We start from the raw sequence: 16,970 nt of genomic DNA on the forward strand, positions 1-16,970 counted from the left end.
CAGACACATATCACGGGTGGCAGGAATGGGTGAAACCGAGATGACATTCCCATTTCTACACTCGGAGACACCCTAGGAGGACTGGGTTTGAGGGTTGTGTAGAGGTCATTTCTATCAGTTTGGATGAATTGAGAGGCTCTGTAACTTTAAGAATCAACTTGAGGGGCGCCTGGGTGGCTCAGTGGGTTAAGCCGCTGCCTTCGGCTCGGGTCGTGATCTCGGGGTCCTGGGATCGAGTCCCACATCGGGCTCTCTGCTCAGCAGGGAGCCTGCTTCCCTCTCTCTCTCTCTGCCTGCCTCTCCATCTACTTGTGATTTCTGTCAAATAAATAAATAAAATCTTTAAAAAAAAAAAAAAAAGAATCAACTTGATTTTTCACTCTGGTACTATTTGCATACAGCCCCTCACAGTCCACCCGAGTACTGGGTAAGCTTTCCCGGGAGAGTGGGAGTGAATTTGGCTGGAAGTCGGAAGCTGTAGTGGGGCATCTGAGTAAGGTGACCGACTGCTCATGGCTTGCCCCATGTCCTGGGTGGCAGCATCTCTCTAAGAATGAGCCCTCCTGTATCAGATTGCATGCCCCCTGGAGGAAGGATTCAGGAAGTACAGAGGTGCAACTTAAAGAGGGAAATCTCTCATCGTTGGAGAGGAGGTGGTGGAAATGGAACGCCAAGCAGGAGAAGCCTTCTCTGCGGATGACACCGTCAGAGCGTCTCTAGAAATATGTGCTGGGGGACGCCTGGTGGCTCAGTGGGTTAAAGCCTCTGCCTTCAGCTCAGGTCATGATCACAGGGTCCAGGGATGGAGCCCTGCGTTGGGCTCTCTGCTCAGCAGGGAGCCTGCTACCTCCTCTCTCTCTGCCTGCTTCTCTGCCTACTTGTGATCTTTGTCTGTCAAATAAATAAATAAAATCTTAAAAAAAAAAAAAAGAAAGAAAGAAACATATGCTGGGTGGAGCTCACTGCTCCCCAGGCTCTCGGCTCAGGGAGTGTCTTAGTCCCCCCTCATATGCTATGGCTTCATGTGTGTTCTGGGTCGGCTCCTTTTCTCCCTTGTCTGGACTCTACTGGTCCTGCTGATGTGTCTTTGTTTTGCTGTTCTCTGCTAGAGGCTTTGACTGTTTTTAAAAATCCTTCCTTGATCTTTGTGTTTCAGCCTGAGAGGAAGTTCGGAGTGGTGGTGGTTGGCGTTGGCAGAGCCGGCTCTGTGCGGATCAGGGACTTGCGGAATCCGCATCCTTCCTCGGCATTCCTGAACCTGATTGGCTTCGTGTCCAGGTGGCTGGCATTTATCCTGTGCCTTGTAATTCGTGGCAAAACCAATGAGGTGAATTAGGGCTTGCGACATAGAGATTCTCCAGACCCAGGAAGAGAGAGAGCCAGCTCTGGGGTCATTCCAGGGAACCGTGCTCAGGATCAACCCCACTAGATCGCAAGTTGGGATGAGTCTGGGAGCCGGAGTCCTGGACCTGCAGTGGGGATATACAGCGAAGACAAAGGCAGGGAAGATGACAGTAGGGCCTGATGGTGACACAAGGGGCACAGTGAACACATGGTGGCTTGGCCTGAAAGAAGGCCATCGGTGTGTGCCATTTAATCATTGTATCAGTTATCGTCATAGCCATCCGTGCAGTGGCCCTGGGCTTTACAAGCCTTACCAGCTATTTGATACAGATAGCATTATGAACCCCGCTTTACAGATAAAGAAACTGAGCCACAGAGAGGTTATGTAGTTTGCCTATGGACACACAGCTAGAAAGTCTAAGGCCTAACTTTGAATACACGTCTGTTTGATTCCAAAGCCCATCATCTAAGCAACATGTATTCTTTTCCCTTTGGTAATTTTGAGCCTCACTTTTATCTCCTGTAACTTAGTCAAAACCAAACTTCTCACTGTGTTTCTTCTCTGACCCACACTCACGCAGTCCCTTCCTCCACCACTCACCACTTCCTTACATACGCCAGTCACCGAACTCACACGGTGTAAGGTCATTTATGCGTGTTAATTGTGAACAAGATGTAGGCACTGTGTTGGCTGAGGAGAGAGGGTGGGGAGCAACCTAGGTACCTCTCTCTGCTTTTTAATGCTTTAGAGAAATCCAACAAAGCGTGGTTAACTGCTGTGATGGTCCACACAGACCATCCGGGGCACTAGAGAGACCTGGAAGTGGTAGGAATCTACCCTTGGTCAGTCTTCTCCCCTCAGTAAGAGTCGAAGGGACTTGCACATAAACGGGAGATCAAAATGACTATTCACCAGCGCTGTAACTCCCATTACAGCCCTACCTGAAGCTGGATTGAACACAACAGTTGGGTTCAAGGCTGAAGTGGGGCCTCTCCTTGTCCCTGAAACCCCAGTCCTCTGCTAGCTGGCTGCCGTGCCTGATGTAGTGACGACTTCTAAACTACTCAAGTCATATGGGAAGATGGCCAGCTCACATCCCCTGCTTTACTGCACCCCTACCTTTATCACACTATTCCCTTTCTCACATGCCCTGTTTCTCACATGCTACCTGCTAAGTCCTACCATCCCCCCAGGAAGCCTCCTCCAAAACCCTAGATTAGATGTTCCTCGCCTTAATTGAACTTCCCACCTGAACCACCAAGCACGACAGCTCTCACGTTCGTGTAGTGTTGAGCTTACATATTTACATGTGTGTCTTCCTTCTTCTCTTAGACTGTGAGTGAAGTCTGGTAGTCCTAGTGCTTAGTGGTCCTCGAGACCACTTCTCCTGTGATAAAAGGAGAGCAGTTGTTTTCATTTTAGAGACGGACTAATTCAAAGACTGCCAGGTCCTATAGGCTGTTAGCAGTAGTGTCGGCACTCAATGCCAGGTGTCTTCACTTAAACCTGTATTTCTCACTCTGTGGTGGGTAATGTCCTGGAAGTGGGAGGGAGGGAGGGAGTTAATTTCTTCATTTCCAAAAGCTGGTTACCAGGACATAGTTGGGAGGCGAGGAAAAGGATGGTACTCACTTATCAGATATGCTGTGGACTTTTGGGTTGCATTTTTGTTATTCTCAAATAGACGAGAGCTTGGGAACATTGATGAAGTCCGGCAGATTTCCTTGGAAGATGCTCTTTCCAGTGAAGAGGTTGAAGTCGCTTATATCTGCAGTGAGAGCTCTAGCCACGAAGACTATATTAGGTGGGTTTTCAATGTCGGTGGTCCTTACCTTGCACAGCAGAGCAGGAGCATAAAAATGACGGGGCAAACTGAAATCTCTTAAAGAAATTTTAATAACTGAAGGGGAAATTCACAGTGGAGCCATCACCTTTAAAAATTGTCAAAATGCTAGGGGCACCTGGGTGGCTCAGTGGGTTAAAGCCTCTGCCTTTGGCTCAGGTCATGATCTCAGGGTCCTGGGATCGAGCCCCACATCAGACTCTCTGCTCAGCAGGGAGCCTGCTTCCTCCTCTCTCTCTGACTGACTCTCTGTCTACTTGTGATCTCTGTCTGTCAAATAAATAAATAAAATCTATTTTTAAAAATGGTCAAAATGCTAAAAACTCTAACTATGAGTTACAAATGTGGAAGAAAATGAAAACTACGTTAAACTAATATTTATTTGGTATACTATAATTTAAAACAATACAAAGAATTGAAGGGTGTTCTTTGTAAAAGAATTCATTGACAGCAGATTGAATAGTGCTTCCTCTTGTAATACTGGGAGGCGGAGCCAGTATCTAAATTGCACTTTGGCAAATTGTCGTAATCCTTTCTAAGTTTGGATCCGCTGCCACCATTGTATCCTTTGTTGCTTTTAACATTTTAAGTATCTCCAAGAGTTCCTTTAATATGAACGGCTTTTGCCATGAGAGAGGGGCAGAAAGAAGGTAGTGGTGACATCGGAGAGGGCAGATGACATTATAAAGCAAGAGAAGTGACATGTCCCCCTGCCGCACCTTCATATGTGAAGCCTAGAGCCCTTCGAGCCTTTGGGGGGACTGAGCCTGGAATGGGGAGCCCCACACACGACCTGACAGCTGACAAGGCAGTTCCAGCCACGCCCCTGAGTCTCACTTCCCTTCTCGGTACCTACATTAAATCGCAGCTGCCAGCGTGCTGTTCCCCAGGATAGGCTGCTCCCTCCTGGCCGCTTCAGCTCCAGTGTGGAAAGAAATACCTTTCCTTGGTTCCCTTTACCCTACTTTGGCACCAGAGTGTATTTCCTTAAAAAGGTGATTTTGTAGTTCTCAGTTTATAAATGTTTGCACCTTAGGAGTATCTGGAGAATAAAATCCAAACTTCTGAGCAGAGCATTCTAGGTTCTGCACAGTCAGGCTCTCAGCTACTTTTATGACTTTGTTTCCCTCTCCCGCCCGTAGTCTGCTCCCCAGCTGTGCTGAAACTCATGCCATGACCCCAGTGGACAAATCTCCGTACCCTCATCTTATAGGTCGCACCTGGAAAATGCCTCCTCACATGTCAGATGATACTGAAGCCTTTTCAGACTGACCAAGGCAGCGCTGGCTGTTCATGGGTGTGGTAGGCTGTGTGTATGGCTCCCACAGGATAATAGGCAATTTATAGGTTAATGTCATTTGTTTCTCCTCCGGAGTAGCTGGCAAATAGTACCTAGTTGACTATATGAGTGTAGTCATGAATGATGAGAATAGTCAGTGAACGGATGAATGTTCAAATGAATACATAACCGGAACGCCTCTTCTAGCCTAGGAGAAAGGGACGGTAAGTACAGGTTAGCCTCTGGCCCCCACTCTCATCTGCATTCCTTCGTGACCCAGAGACTTACATGTATTTATCACAGCCCGTTCTCTGTCATGCAGGGTGTTTTATTGACGCTTACTTGCAATGTATTTTCTCTCTGTCTCTCTCTTTTTCCAAAGGCAGTTCCTCAATGCTGGCAAGCATGTCCTTGTGGAATATCCCATGACGCTGTCTTGGGCAGCAGCTCGGGACCTGTGGAAGCTGGCAGAACAGAAAGGTAATGTATAGTCTGTCTGTGGAACATGGACCCTCTTTTAGAGTTTCTGCAGGTAAAATGTCTTCGGTACCATCTTTATGCCTTCAAAACTCAACCCTATGCCAGATATGTCCCATGGGCTCCCAGTCCCCTAGCCATCCCCTGTCCTGTGGACATAATGGGTGTGTGTGGAGGGCTAAGAAGATGGAGAGATGAGTGGGGATTTGCAAACTTTTGTCAGTGACTTACAGCTTTTACTCTAATGAGAAGCATGAATTAGCTTCGACTTATGCTAGTGTCATGATATTATTCCACTATTATTCATGTGATATTTACATTGCTAATGGAAAAATGTCCAAATCAGAGTAATTGATTGTCTTATCTGCATTCTTTGTAGTTTGTGCTGTTTCTCAAGAGGAGTGTCATTTATTAAATACTTACTATATCCCAACAACTTGGGAACTCTGCTAGGCACTTTAAATAAGTTATTTTATTTAATTTTCCTAGAAACCCTTGGAGGTAGGTATTTTCTCAAGCTTATGTAAAGGAATGTTACATAATTCCTTACGTAAATTTGTATCTTTAGTGTAAATACCCAGTAGTGCAATTGCAGGGTCATAGGGTAGCTGTTTTCAACTTTTTGAGGAACCTCCATACCATTTTCCAAAGTGGCTGCACCAACTTGCATTCCCACCAACAGTGTAAGAAGGTTCCCCTCTCTCCACATCCTCTCCAACATTTGTTATTTCCTGCCTTGTTAATTTTTACCATTCTAACCAGTGTAAAGTGGTTCGAATCACTGTGCAAAGTGGTTTGAAACCCTGATGGCTGATGATGTTGAACATTTTTTCATGTGTCTGTTAGCCATTTGTATTTTCATGTGTCTGTTAGACATTTGTATGTCTTCTTTGGAGAAGTGTCTGTTCATGTCTTCTGCCCATTTTTGATGTGATTATCTGTTTTTTGAGTGTTGAGTTTGAGAAGTTCTTTATAAATCTTAGATACCAGCACTTTATCTGTAATGTCCTTTGCGAAGATCTTCTCCCATTCTGTGGGTTGCCTCTTTGTGTTGTTGACCTTTACTTTGCTGTGCAGAAGCTTTTGATTTTCACGAAGTCCCAAAAGCTCATTTTCGCTTTTGTTTCCTTTGCCTTTGAAGACATGCCTTGAAAGAAGTTGCTGTGGCCAGTGTTGAAAAGGTTACTACCTATGTTCTCCTCTAGGATTTTGATGGATTCCCATCTCACATTTGGATCTTTCACCCATTTAGAGTTTATCTTTTTATATGGAATAAGAGAATGGTCGATTTCATTCTTCTGTATGTAGCTGTCCAGTTTGCGCAGCACTATTTATTGAAGAGACTGTCTTTTTTCCATTGGATATTTTTTCCTGCTTTGTCGAAGAGTAGTTGACAATAGAATTGAGGTTCCACATCTGGGCTCTCTATTCTGTTTCATTGATCTATGAGTTTGTTTTTGTGCCAGTACCAAGCTGTCTTGATGATCACAACTTTTTATTATAGCTTGAAGTCAGGCATTGTGATGCCCCCAGCTTTGGTTTTCTTTTTCAACATTTCCCTGACAATACAGTGTCTTTTCGGGTTCAATACAAATTTTAGGATTGTTTGATCCAGCTGTTCCAGTTGTTCCAATGGGATTGAAAAATCCCATTGGTATTTTGATCGGGATGGCATTGAAAGTACATTGCTCTGGGTAGCATTGACATTTTAACAATGTTTTTTCTTCCACTCCGTGAGCATGGAATGTTTTTTCCAAATTTTTGTGTCTTCAATTTCTTTCATAAATATTCTGTAGTTTCTAGAGTATAGATCTTTTACCTCTTTGGTTAGGTTTATTCCTAGGTGTCTTATGGTTTACTATGTTGGACAATAATGGCCAGAGTGGACATCCTCCAGGTTTCTGATCTTAAGGAAAATGCTCTCAGCTTTTCCCTGTTGAGAATGACATTCACTGTGAGCTTTTCATAGATGGTTTTTATGAAATTGAGTAATGTTCCCTCTATCCCTACACTCGGAAGAGTTTTAATGAGGAAAGGATGTTGTATTTTGTCAAATGCCTTTTCTGCATCAATTGAGAGGATCATATGGTTCTTGTCTCTTCTTTTAATAATGTTTTTTGTCACATTGATTTGTGAGTGTTGAACCACCCTTGCATCCCAGGAATAAATCTCACCTGGTCGTGATGGGTAATCCTGTGTGTTGGATCCTGTTAGCTAGGATCTTGTTGAGAATTTTGGCATCCATATTCATCAGGGATATTGGTCTGAAATTATCTTTTTTGATGGGGTCTTTGGCTGGTTTGGGATCAGGGTACTGCTGGCCTTCTAGCACGAATTTGTAAATTTTCTTTCTCTTTCTGCTTTTTGAAACAGCTTCAGGAGGATAGGTATTATTTATTTTTTAAATGTTTGGTAGAATTCCCCTGGGGAATCCATCAGACCCTGGACTCTTGTTTTTTAGGAGGTTTTTGATCATTGCTTCAGTTTCCTTGCTGGTTATTGGTCTATTCAGATTGTCAATTTCTTCCTGTTTCAGTCTTCATAGTTTATAAGTTTCCGGGAAGGCATCCATTTCTTCCAGGTTGCTTAATTTATTGGCATATAGTTGTTGATAATAATTTCTAATAATTGTTTCTATTTCCTTGGTGTTAGTTGTGGTTAGTCGTAGTCCCCTTTCATTCATAATTATATTAATTTGGGTCCTTTCTCTTTTCTTTTGGATAAGTCTGGCCAGTGGTTTATCGATCTTCTTAATTCTTTCAGAAAACCAGCTTCTAGTTTTGTTGATCTGCTCTACTGTATTTCTGGTTTCTAATTCATTGATCTCTGCTCTAATCTTTATTATTTCTCTCATACTGCATGGTTTAGGTTTTATTTGTTGTTCTTTCTTCAGTTCCTTTAAGTATAAGGTTAGCTTGTATATTCAGGATTTTTCTGCTTTTTTGAGTGAGGCTTGGATGGCTATGTATTTCCCCTTTAGTACTGCCTTTGCTGTATCCCACAGGTTATGGACCAATGTGTTTTCATTCTCGTTGGTTTTCATGAATGTTTCAGCTCTTCTTTAATTTCCTAGTTGACCCAGACATTCTTTAGTGGATGGTCTTTAGCTTCCAAGTATTTGAATTCCTTCCATATTTTTTCTTGTGATTGAGTTCCAGTTTCAAAGGATTGTGGTCTGAAAATAGGCAGGGAATAATCTCAGTCTTTTGGTATCAATTGAGACCTGATTTGTGACTCAGTATGTGGTCTATTCTGAAGAAAGTTCCATGTCCATTTGAGAAGAATAACTATTCTATTGTTTTAGGGAGGAATATTCTCTCTATATATATCTATGAAGTCCATCTCGTCCAGTGTGTCATTCAAAGCTCTTGTTTCTTTGTTGATCTTCTGCTTAGATGATCTGCCCATTGCTGAGAGTGAGTGTTGTGGTTTCCTACTGTGAAGGTAGTATTCTCAATATGTTTCTTTATTTTGGTTAACAGTTGGCTTATGTAGTTTGGCTGCTCCCATATTGGGGGCATAGATCTTTATAATTGTTATATCTTCTTGTTGGATCTCTTTAAGAATGATATAGTATCTTTCTGTATCTCTTACTACAGTGATTAGCTTAAAATCTAAGATGTCTGATATGAGAATTGCTACCACAGCTTTCTTTTGAGGTCTGTTGTCATGAAAAATGGTTCTCCATCCCCTCACTTTCAGTCTGGATATATCATTAGGTTCAAAATGAGTCTGTTGTAGACAGCATATAGATGGGTCATGTCCTTTTATTCAGGCTGCTAACCCTTACATTTTCATGGAAGCATTTAGGTAATTCACTTTGAAAAATATGATTTTATTTCCATCATGTTGCCAGTGAAGTCATTGTTTCTATAGATAGTCTCTGCCCTCCCGTATTTATCACATTATTCACAATAGCAACAGCTCATATGCCTGGCAACAGATGAATATTTTACAAAGGTGTGGTCCGTGCACGAAATGGAATATTCAGTTACGGGAAAGAAGGATGTCCTGCCATTTACAATATGGGTAGATCTTGAGCAAAATATGCTACGTAAGATAAGTTAGAGGAAGATAAGTACTATATGATACCACTATTTTGTGGATCCCAGAGAGGCAAACCTGTAAAAAGACCCAGTGAAATGGTGATTAACAAGGGATAGGATGTGTGTGGGGGGTAATAGTCATGTTTCAGTGTACAAAGTTTCAACAAGTAGTAAATAAGCCAGTTCCTAGCCGGCTCTGTGTTTCTTATATTTTTATGCTGTGCTGCCCCCTTCTGGCTAGAAGTGAAGTTAGTGCTTCCCGGATCTTAATCTTGCCTTTGGGACAGGTGGGTACCATCTTGGTTTCTTAGGTTGCCATTTCTCTGGCAAGCCTAGAACTTGCACCGCCTTCAGCTGGGGTATATAAGGGTACCGGGGTCCCCCGGCTGGTTCTGCGGTCTCTGTATCCTGCACTGGGGAAAGACAGACCTAGACTCTGGGATGCACATAGGACAGCTGATGATGACTGCCTTTTTTACGCCCGTTCTTGTCATGACAGGGAAGGTCTTGCATGAGGAGCACGTTGAACTCTTGATGGAGGAGTTTGCGTTCCTGAAAAAAGAAGTGGTGGGGAAGGACCTGCTGAAAGGGTCTCTTCTCTTCACAGGTCAGTTCAAGGTTGGGTCACAGGTCATGTGGAACCGTTGAGGCTGGCAGGCTAACTGGGCTCTTACCTAGTTCTCTCTCGTGTTTGGATTCATTTTTGCTAAAGACTCTCTGACTGAAGGCCACTTAATGTTATCTGCCCACGTGGCCACAAACAATAGAAATACCTGTTTTTCTTCTTCTTCAAATGAGACTGAAGTGCTTGGTGGGCCTTAGGTGAAAAAGTATGTTAGAAATCTTAAACTGACCAATGCTACTGTCTGAATCTATTAGGTGTAGAATTTTCCTCGTTAAATCTTAATGAATTGGAGGTGATTTTTCCATAGGAGGTTCAAAATGGACTGAGACAGGTTCTTGGGGAGGAGAACATTTTTATTCTCTCTGCAGAGCAATTGGAATATGCATGGCCCCTTTCTGCCTCTAATAAGTTACAAGGACATTGGCTGCAGCCAGACTATGTGATCCACTGTATATTTGATTACATAAAGTTGGTCATTACTTGAGTAGCTCCATTAGCAATAGGAAATGAGCATCCTTGAGGCTCCTTTGTATGGACTCCTTATCTGGCTCTACCCTAAGGTAACTGGGCCACCTCTCCTGAGGGCTCTCCTTATGGAAGCAAAACCCTGATGTGGCCAGGCGTTAAGTGGTAAAACCATTCATCTCCTTATGAATGTCCACATCCAGAAAATAACAGTGGGACATCATTTTGAAATCCATTAACTAATGATAGAGTTGTTGTAACAAATAATAACCATTCATCTATACGAGGCGCTGTGCTAAGTATGTGATATACATTAGTTCATGTTAATTCATATGAAAATCCTATAAAGTGGGTATTAATACCCGCATGATACAGGAAAAAGGGAAGATCAGAGATGTGAGTAGCTTCACAGAGTTGACAAGGGCAGCCGAGTGGTGGAGCCAGACCGGGGCTCAGGCCTCTGACTTCATGGCTCAGACATCTGACGGCTGCTCTCGTCCTCTCCAAAGCATAAGACCAGAGAGTGACCCACTGAGGAGGAGAAGTCTTGCTTTTATGAGTTTGATGCCTATGTCCTCATGCTTTCAAACTGTGTTGTCTATAAAACAGATAAATTTGTTGGCTTTTACTTATAACTTACCTTTTTTAAAGCATTGTCATAATTAGGGATTTCAAGTCAGTTTCAAATTTATAAGAAATCAGTGGTTTGTAAATAGCATACCAGGTCTGTAGTCTTTTAGCTTTGGATTATGTTTAAAATTTGGGCCAGGGATAGTCAGGAACACTATCTTGGCCACACATATTTCTAACACAAATATTCTTTTTTTTTTTTTGACAGACAGAGGTCAAAAGCAGGCAGAGAGAGAGGAAGGGAAGCAGGCTCCTTGCTGAGCAGAAAGCCCAATGTGGGACTCGATCCCAGGACCCTGGGATCATGACCTGAGCCGAAAGCAGAGGATTTAACCCACTGAGCCACCCAGGCGCCCCTCACACAAATATTCTTTTGAATGTACTTTTATATAGGAGATTATGAAGACTAAGGAAACACTTAACACTGTATCAATTTTCTTGATTTTTTTTTTTTAGATTTTTATTTATTTATTTGACAGAGAGAAATCACAAGTAGACAGAGAGGCAGGCAGAGAGAGAGAGAGAGGGAAGCAGGCTCCCTGCTGAGCAGAGAGCCCGATGCGGGACTCGATCCCAGGACCCTGAGATCATGACCTGAGCCGAAGGCAGCGGCTTAACCCACTGAGCCACCCAGGCGCCCCAATTTTCTTGATTTTTGACATATTTCTGAGTATTGCTGTTTTCTTCATAGGTATCTTGGTGCCTTCACTCTATTGTCATTTATACAGGTAGTTTTATGGTATTTATAGGAATATAGACTTGGGCTAAAATACCTTGATTCTTCTTCTTTTACAAACCTTTAAGTCACTAACTGAAGAGGGTGTAGATGTTTGTAAATGTAAGTGTGTATATGTTCTGTCTGCAAGCTATACATCCATATCCATATCTGGAGATATTGAATATATATATATATATATATATTTTTTTTTTAGAAGCCTGAAATATTTTTATTATCCCGTGGGCTAGATGAATGACTATTTCCAATAAAATATCTTCTCCTCCTAACACAATGGAGTCGAGTAAAGAAGGCAGAAGAGAGATGCTTCTAGGAAAGAGTTTTCATTTGGGCACTAAATATCAGTGGTCACGTGGTGCAGCACGCCGGGAGGCTTTGCCCCACTGCGGCCCCTGTCCACAAGCCTACTTTGCTGTCCACCTTCCTTCCCAGTCCCACGGTACCTGTCATTCCCCACAGCTAGCCCGTTGGAAGAAGAGCGGTTTGGCTTCCCTGCGTTCAGTGGCATTTCTCGCCTGACCTGGCTGGTCTCCCTCTTCGGGGAGCTTTCTCTCGTCTCTGCCACTTTGGAAGAACGAAAGGAAGATCAGTATATGAAAATGACTGTGTGCTTGGAGACAGAGAACAAACGGTAGGTTGTGGGAAACTGAGGGGCAGGGAACTTGAAGACATTGTTGTGTGTCCACGAAGGTGAATCTAGACAAAGCGTGGGGGGGGGCCTAAGCCCCCGACCCCTGACTCTAGAAGGGCTGTCTGCATTTGTAGGTAGAACAGGTGCTGGAGTTTCACTTCGGTTGCCTCCTTTCGTCTGCACAGCAGCCTTGGAAGGTAAGTTAGACAGACATGAGCCCCTTTGCCAGGAAGGAACTAGAGGCTTACAGAGTTCGGGCAGGTTGTGTAAGCCACACAAGTAAGCAGTACTTGCCACACACAGCCAGTGGCAGAAATCCAGTGACCTCTGTGACCTGAATTTTTTTTCCAACATCTTATTGTGAAAGTTTCAGACATATGGTGAAGTTGGATGAATTTTGCAGTGAATTCCCAAAACTACAACCTAGATCTTGCCCTTGACATTTTACCCTGCTTGCTTCCTATGGCATCCCTCAGTGTGACCAAAATTTAAAGTTTTGTTTCTCAGCTTTATATCATACTGCCATACTGTTCCCAAAATGTTCTAATTCTTTATTTTTTTATACCAAGTTTTTTTTTTTTTTTTAAAAAGCACATTCATAGTTTTCCTTGAAAAGCACTGAGGCTTTGTAAAATATTTAAAACAGCACGTGTTTTGTATTGTTTCTGTATGTGTTTCCAGGTAGCTGGGTCTCTTGGTAATAAGAGAAACAGGTGGGTTTTGACAAAATGAGAAAAGTATTTGAGTTCCTGAATGAAGTTTGATCTGTGTCCGTTTGAGGAGTTTCCTCTTGGCAAGGAAGGGAAAGGCAGAGGTCATAGATGCAGGTAAAGAAGGCAGAGCTTCGAAGTGCCGCATTTGGGGTAATCACACTGGTGGGGCCTGGCCCTGACGCCGACGTTGTTAGTGTTAGAATGGTGGCTGTGGTCTGAGCGTCCCCGCAGCATGTGTAGCAAGAGCTAGAGGTCACACAGGTGCTGCAGGAACTCAGGAAAGGGGAACCTGGAGAGGTCAGGGGATGCTTCTCAGAGGAAAAGTTGCTTTGCTCAGCCTCGAAATCTGAGTAGGAGTCAGACAGGGAACAAGATGTCATTATTGCAAAGGGAGGCAAGCATCATGTGAGGGCCTGGGGCAGATGGCAAACGCCGTATTATAATAAATTCTTAGTTTCGTAGAATACTTTGTACTTCACGGATTGTACTTTTAATCTCACACCACCACAACTGTGGAGGTAGAGGGATACGCTCCGTATTCATGTTCACTGATTAGGAAATTACGGTGGAGGTAACATCTGAGGTTTTGCATTTCCTTAAACTTCACGTTATATGGAAGGGCATGAGATGTTTTTGTAGGTGGATCAGAATGGTTTGAATGTCTCTAATTTGTTTGTATCCAGTTTTAAAGCAGTAAATAAACAGCATTAATGTTAATTTTTGTCATCACACTATGAAATGTTTTAAAGCCTGTGTACTTTTAAAACTAGCCGTGGGCTGGGCATCAGTGGGTTAAGTGTCTGCCTTTGGCTTAGGTCGTGATCCCAGGGTCCTGGGATGGAGACCCGGATTGGGCTCCCTGCTAAGTGGGGAACCTGCTTCTCCCTTTCCCTCTGTCCCTCTCCCTGCTCACACACTCTCTCTCTCTCAAATCAATAAATAAAACTCTTAAAAAAAAAACAAAAAAAAAAAACAAGAACTAGCTGGGGGCTGAAACTCGTATCATGTTAAATGTCAACTATACCTCAGTTAAAACAAACAAAACTGGCCATGGAAACTAATGTTTAAAAAGGGAGACCAACTTTTTGTAAGAGTTTGTAATAATTATTTATTTTTAAAAGTCTGAGGCATAACCAAATTTTTTTTTTAAGATTTTATTTATTTATTTGACAGAGAGAGATCACAAGTAGGCAGAGAGGCAGGCAGAGAGAGAGAGGAGGAGGCAGGCAGAGAGAGAGAGGAGGAAGCAGGCTCCCCGCTGAGCAGAGCGCCCGATGCAGGACTCGATCCGAGGACCCCGAGATCATGACCTGAGCCGAAGGCAGCGGCTTAACCCACTGAGCCACCCAGGCGCCCCATAACCAAATTTTTTAGATGAGAGGTTCAACACCTTAGTTTTAACTTAACACCTTAATTTAACTTCCGTCTCTTAGATTCTCTGTCTGACCTGAATATGAATTTTTGATTTATAGGCTATCATTGATTCATACGTGAATCATTTCAGTAACTGTCAGAATAGAAAGCTTGGCTGACCTGCAGCTCTTCAAAGCACATGGGTTTCTGCTCAGCTTACGTGGCCCTTGGTAGAGCGTGCCCCGTGACAAAGAGAAGCCGGCTTATCCCGTGAATGCGGTCTTGGCTGCTGACCGTACCTTGTCAAGTAAGCTTGTCCCAGTCTGCAGGCCAGAGCTTCCTAAAGCTGCAAAAAATGTCCTTCCAGGGTTGTTACTACACATTAGGAGATGAGGCATGATCTTCCCTGTGTGAACAGGGAAGGCTAGAGAACTTGAAGTGTACTCAAGATTTAACACCTTCCCTGTTCACACTGAAAACTGTCAGCATAGTTGTCCAACAAAATTGCTTTGTCCTTCACCCTGACTCATTGCTTTAGGAAAAGAAAAGGGAGGGGAAAGCAAAAAGAAGTAGCCAGAGGTCATCCACAAGCCATCTCATTCCCAGAACTTTGTTCTAAGAAAAAGAGGGGAAAACTATATATGCATGTATATGTGCGACGATGTTGAATGCAGAGCGTTCGTGTTAATTTAAAATTGAAGAGGCTTAAATATTTGGCAGTATTAAAATATTATCAGTTGTGCATGATGTGCCGAAAAAATAATCAAAACACCACCATAGGATCATACATATATTGTAAAACAAGTAGAAGCAGCATAATCAAAAAGTATTTTCACTTGATGATTTGTATGCCATCTGCATATAGGCAAAGATTTGGAAGGATTATCTCAAATTGAAGATTGTTTTATTTAGGTGAAAGAACCGTGGATTTTTTTTTCATTCAAAATATCCCTAAATCAGTACCATATTGTTTTTAGAATATATATATATATATTTTAAACTTTGTTTATTTATTTGACAGAGATCACAAGTAGGCAGAGAGGCAGGCAGAGAGAGAGGGGGAAGCAGACTCCCTGCTGAGCAGAGAGCTCAATGCAGGGCTTGATCCCAGAACCCTGGGATCATAACCCGAGCCGAAGGCAGAGGCTTAACCCACTGAGCCACCCAGGTGCCCCTAGAATATATTTTTAAAAAGCAGATTTTGTGTCTTTTACTGTCATTTTATTCAGTGGAACTTCTTTAGGTCAGAGCCTACCTAGGAGATTTCTCTGTATTTCATTAAGCAGATAACACAGCTTTGATCTACTACAAAGACAGAAAGGATAATCCTAGAGAAAGGAGGGACTTTGGAGAAGTGGAGTCTGTCCTATTTGGATTTTAGGGTTTTGTGACTGCTGACCGTAGCAGGAAGCTGGGGGAGGCAGATTTGAAACAGAAACAGGTGCTTTGTTAGTCAGCAGGCAGGTGCTTTCTGGAGTGTGCGCTGGGCTCATAGACTTCTTTGAGAATGTGACCAAAGCACTGCTTTCCATTAAAATGCACAAACACAGGGAGAAAACAGTTTTGCACACCATCTCAGGTGGTATATACATTCCCTGTAGCCCTTATCTGGATCCCTTTATGTATGAGATTCAGGATAAAGACAAATGAGAAAGAAAGGAAGGAAGGGAGAGAGAGTGAAAGGGTGGGCGGGGGATGGATGAAACAGGTGATGGGGATGAAGGCGCGCACCTGTGATGGGCACGGGGTGATGTGCGGAATTGTTGAATCACTATATTGTACACGGAAGCTAATCTAATACTGTCTATTAACTAACTGGAGTTAAACACTGTCTTAAAGAGTTACGGATAAGCCAGTCACAAAAGGAAAAGTCAAAGTGATGTTCACACAGAAATCACTGAATGAATTCCCTTGCCTGGTGGCAAAATTCAGCGGAGGACATTGGGCAGCAAAGTTGGGAACAATCGCCCGAGGCCTTGGGGAGGCCGGTGGAGGTCCAGATGCCCCTGGGGCCACTCCGTCGAGCAGCAGCTCCCGGGTAGATGGGAGCAAAATGAAAGCCTGTCACCAGGGCCTCAGGTGCCCGCGAGCATCTGCTGGCTCTCCCTTGTGGCCTGACGTTTGTGATTCTTTTTTCTTCACAGTCCACTCACCTGGATCGAGGAGAAAGGGCCTGGTCTAAAACGAAACCGACACTTGAGCTTCCATTTTAAATCTGGGTCTCTGGAGAATATGCCGAATGTCGGAGTCAATAAGAATATTTTTCTGAAAGATCAAAATATATTTGTCCAGAAACTCTTGGGCCAGTTCTCTGAAAAGGAGCTGGCGGCCGAGCAGAAGCGCATCCTGCACTGCCTCTGGCTCGCGGAAGAAATCCAGAAGCACTGCTCCTCCAAGAAGTGAGCCAAGGACACACGCGGGACCACAGTTTCCTCTTTACAAAGAGCTGTCCTTCATCTCGAGTCTCACAATTAAACGTGTCTTGGGTAAACAGGCTTTTTATTTACTGTCCCGAGCTGTGTTGGGAGTGAGATTTGCAAGTTGGGGGCACGTGTTGGAGGGGTGAAGAAGGAACCATGCTTGGTCAAACTGGGCTAAATGCTTCACCTAATTTCATTCACTCTTCCCAACGGCCCTGCCAGATGGGTGTGGCCAGGTTTGTTTTCAGTAGTACCTTGGAAAACCTTGTCTGAAGTCACCCAGACAGGGAAAAGCAGAACCAGCCTTTCAACCCCACTCATGCCTGGAAACCACTGCAGAGGAGTGTGTTGGAGCCTCCCTGCTTGAAGGGATTTTATTTCCCCCAACAAACTTTCACTGGGTCAGT

The 16,970-nt window shown here is 43.5% G+C and overlaps 1 protein-coding gene across 1 annotated transcript in view; it reads left to right on the forward strand.

The window, feature by feature from the left end:
- Nucleotides 1–16,634, forward strand: part of BLVRA (biliverdin reductase A) — a 37,253-nt gene extending 20,619 nt beyond the window's left edge. The window contains exons 3-8 of the mRNA XM_044245677.1: nt 1,157–1,278; nt 3,030–3,149; nt 4,850–4,947; nt 9,490–9,597; nt 11,906–12,077; nt 16,288–16,634. Of these exons, the coding sequence (XP_044101612.1) occupies nt 1,157–1,278; nt 3,030–3,149; nt 4,850–4,947; nt 9,490–9,597; nt 11,906–12,077; nt 16,288–16,546 (879 nt within the window). The 3' untranslated portion in view covers nt 16,547–16,634. The remainder of the gene's footprint in view (nt 1–1,156; nt 1,279–3,029; nt 3,150–4,849; nt 4,948–9,489; nt 9,598–11,905; nt 12,078–16,287) is intronic.
- Nucleotides 16,635–16,970: the final 336 nt, after the last annotated feature.

This window comes from Neovison vison, chromosome 4, assembly GCF_020171115.1.
Source record: "Neovison vison isolate M4711 chromosome 4, ASM_NN_V1, whole genome shotgun sequence".
Lineage (NCBI taxonomy): Eukaryota > Metazoa > Chordata > Mammalia > Carnivora > Mustelidae > Neogale > Neogale vison.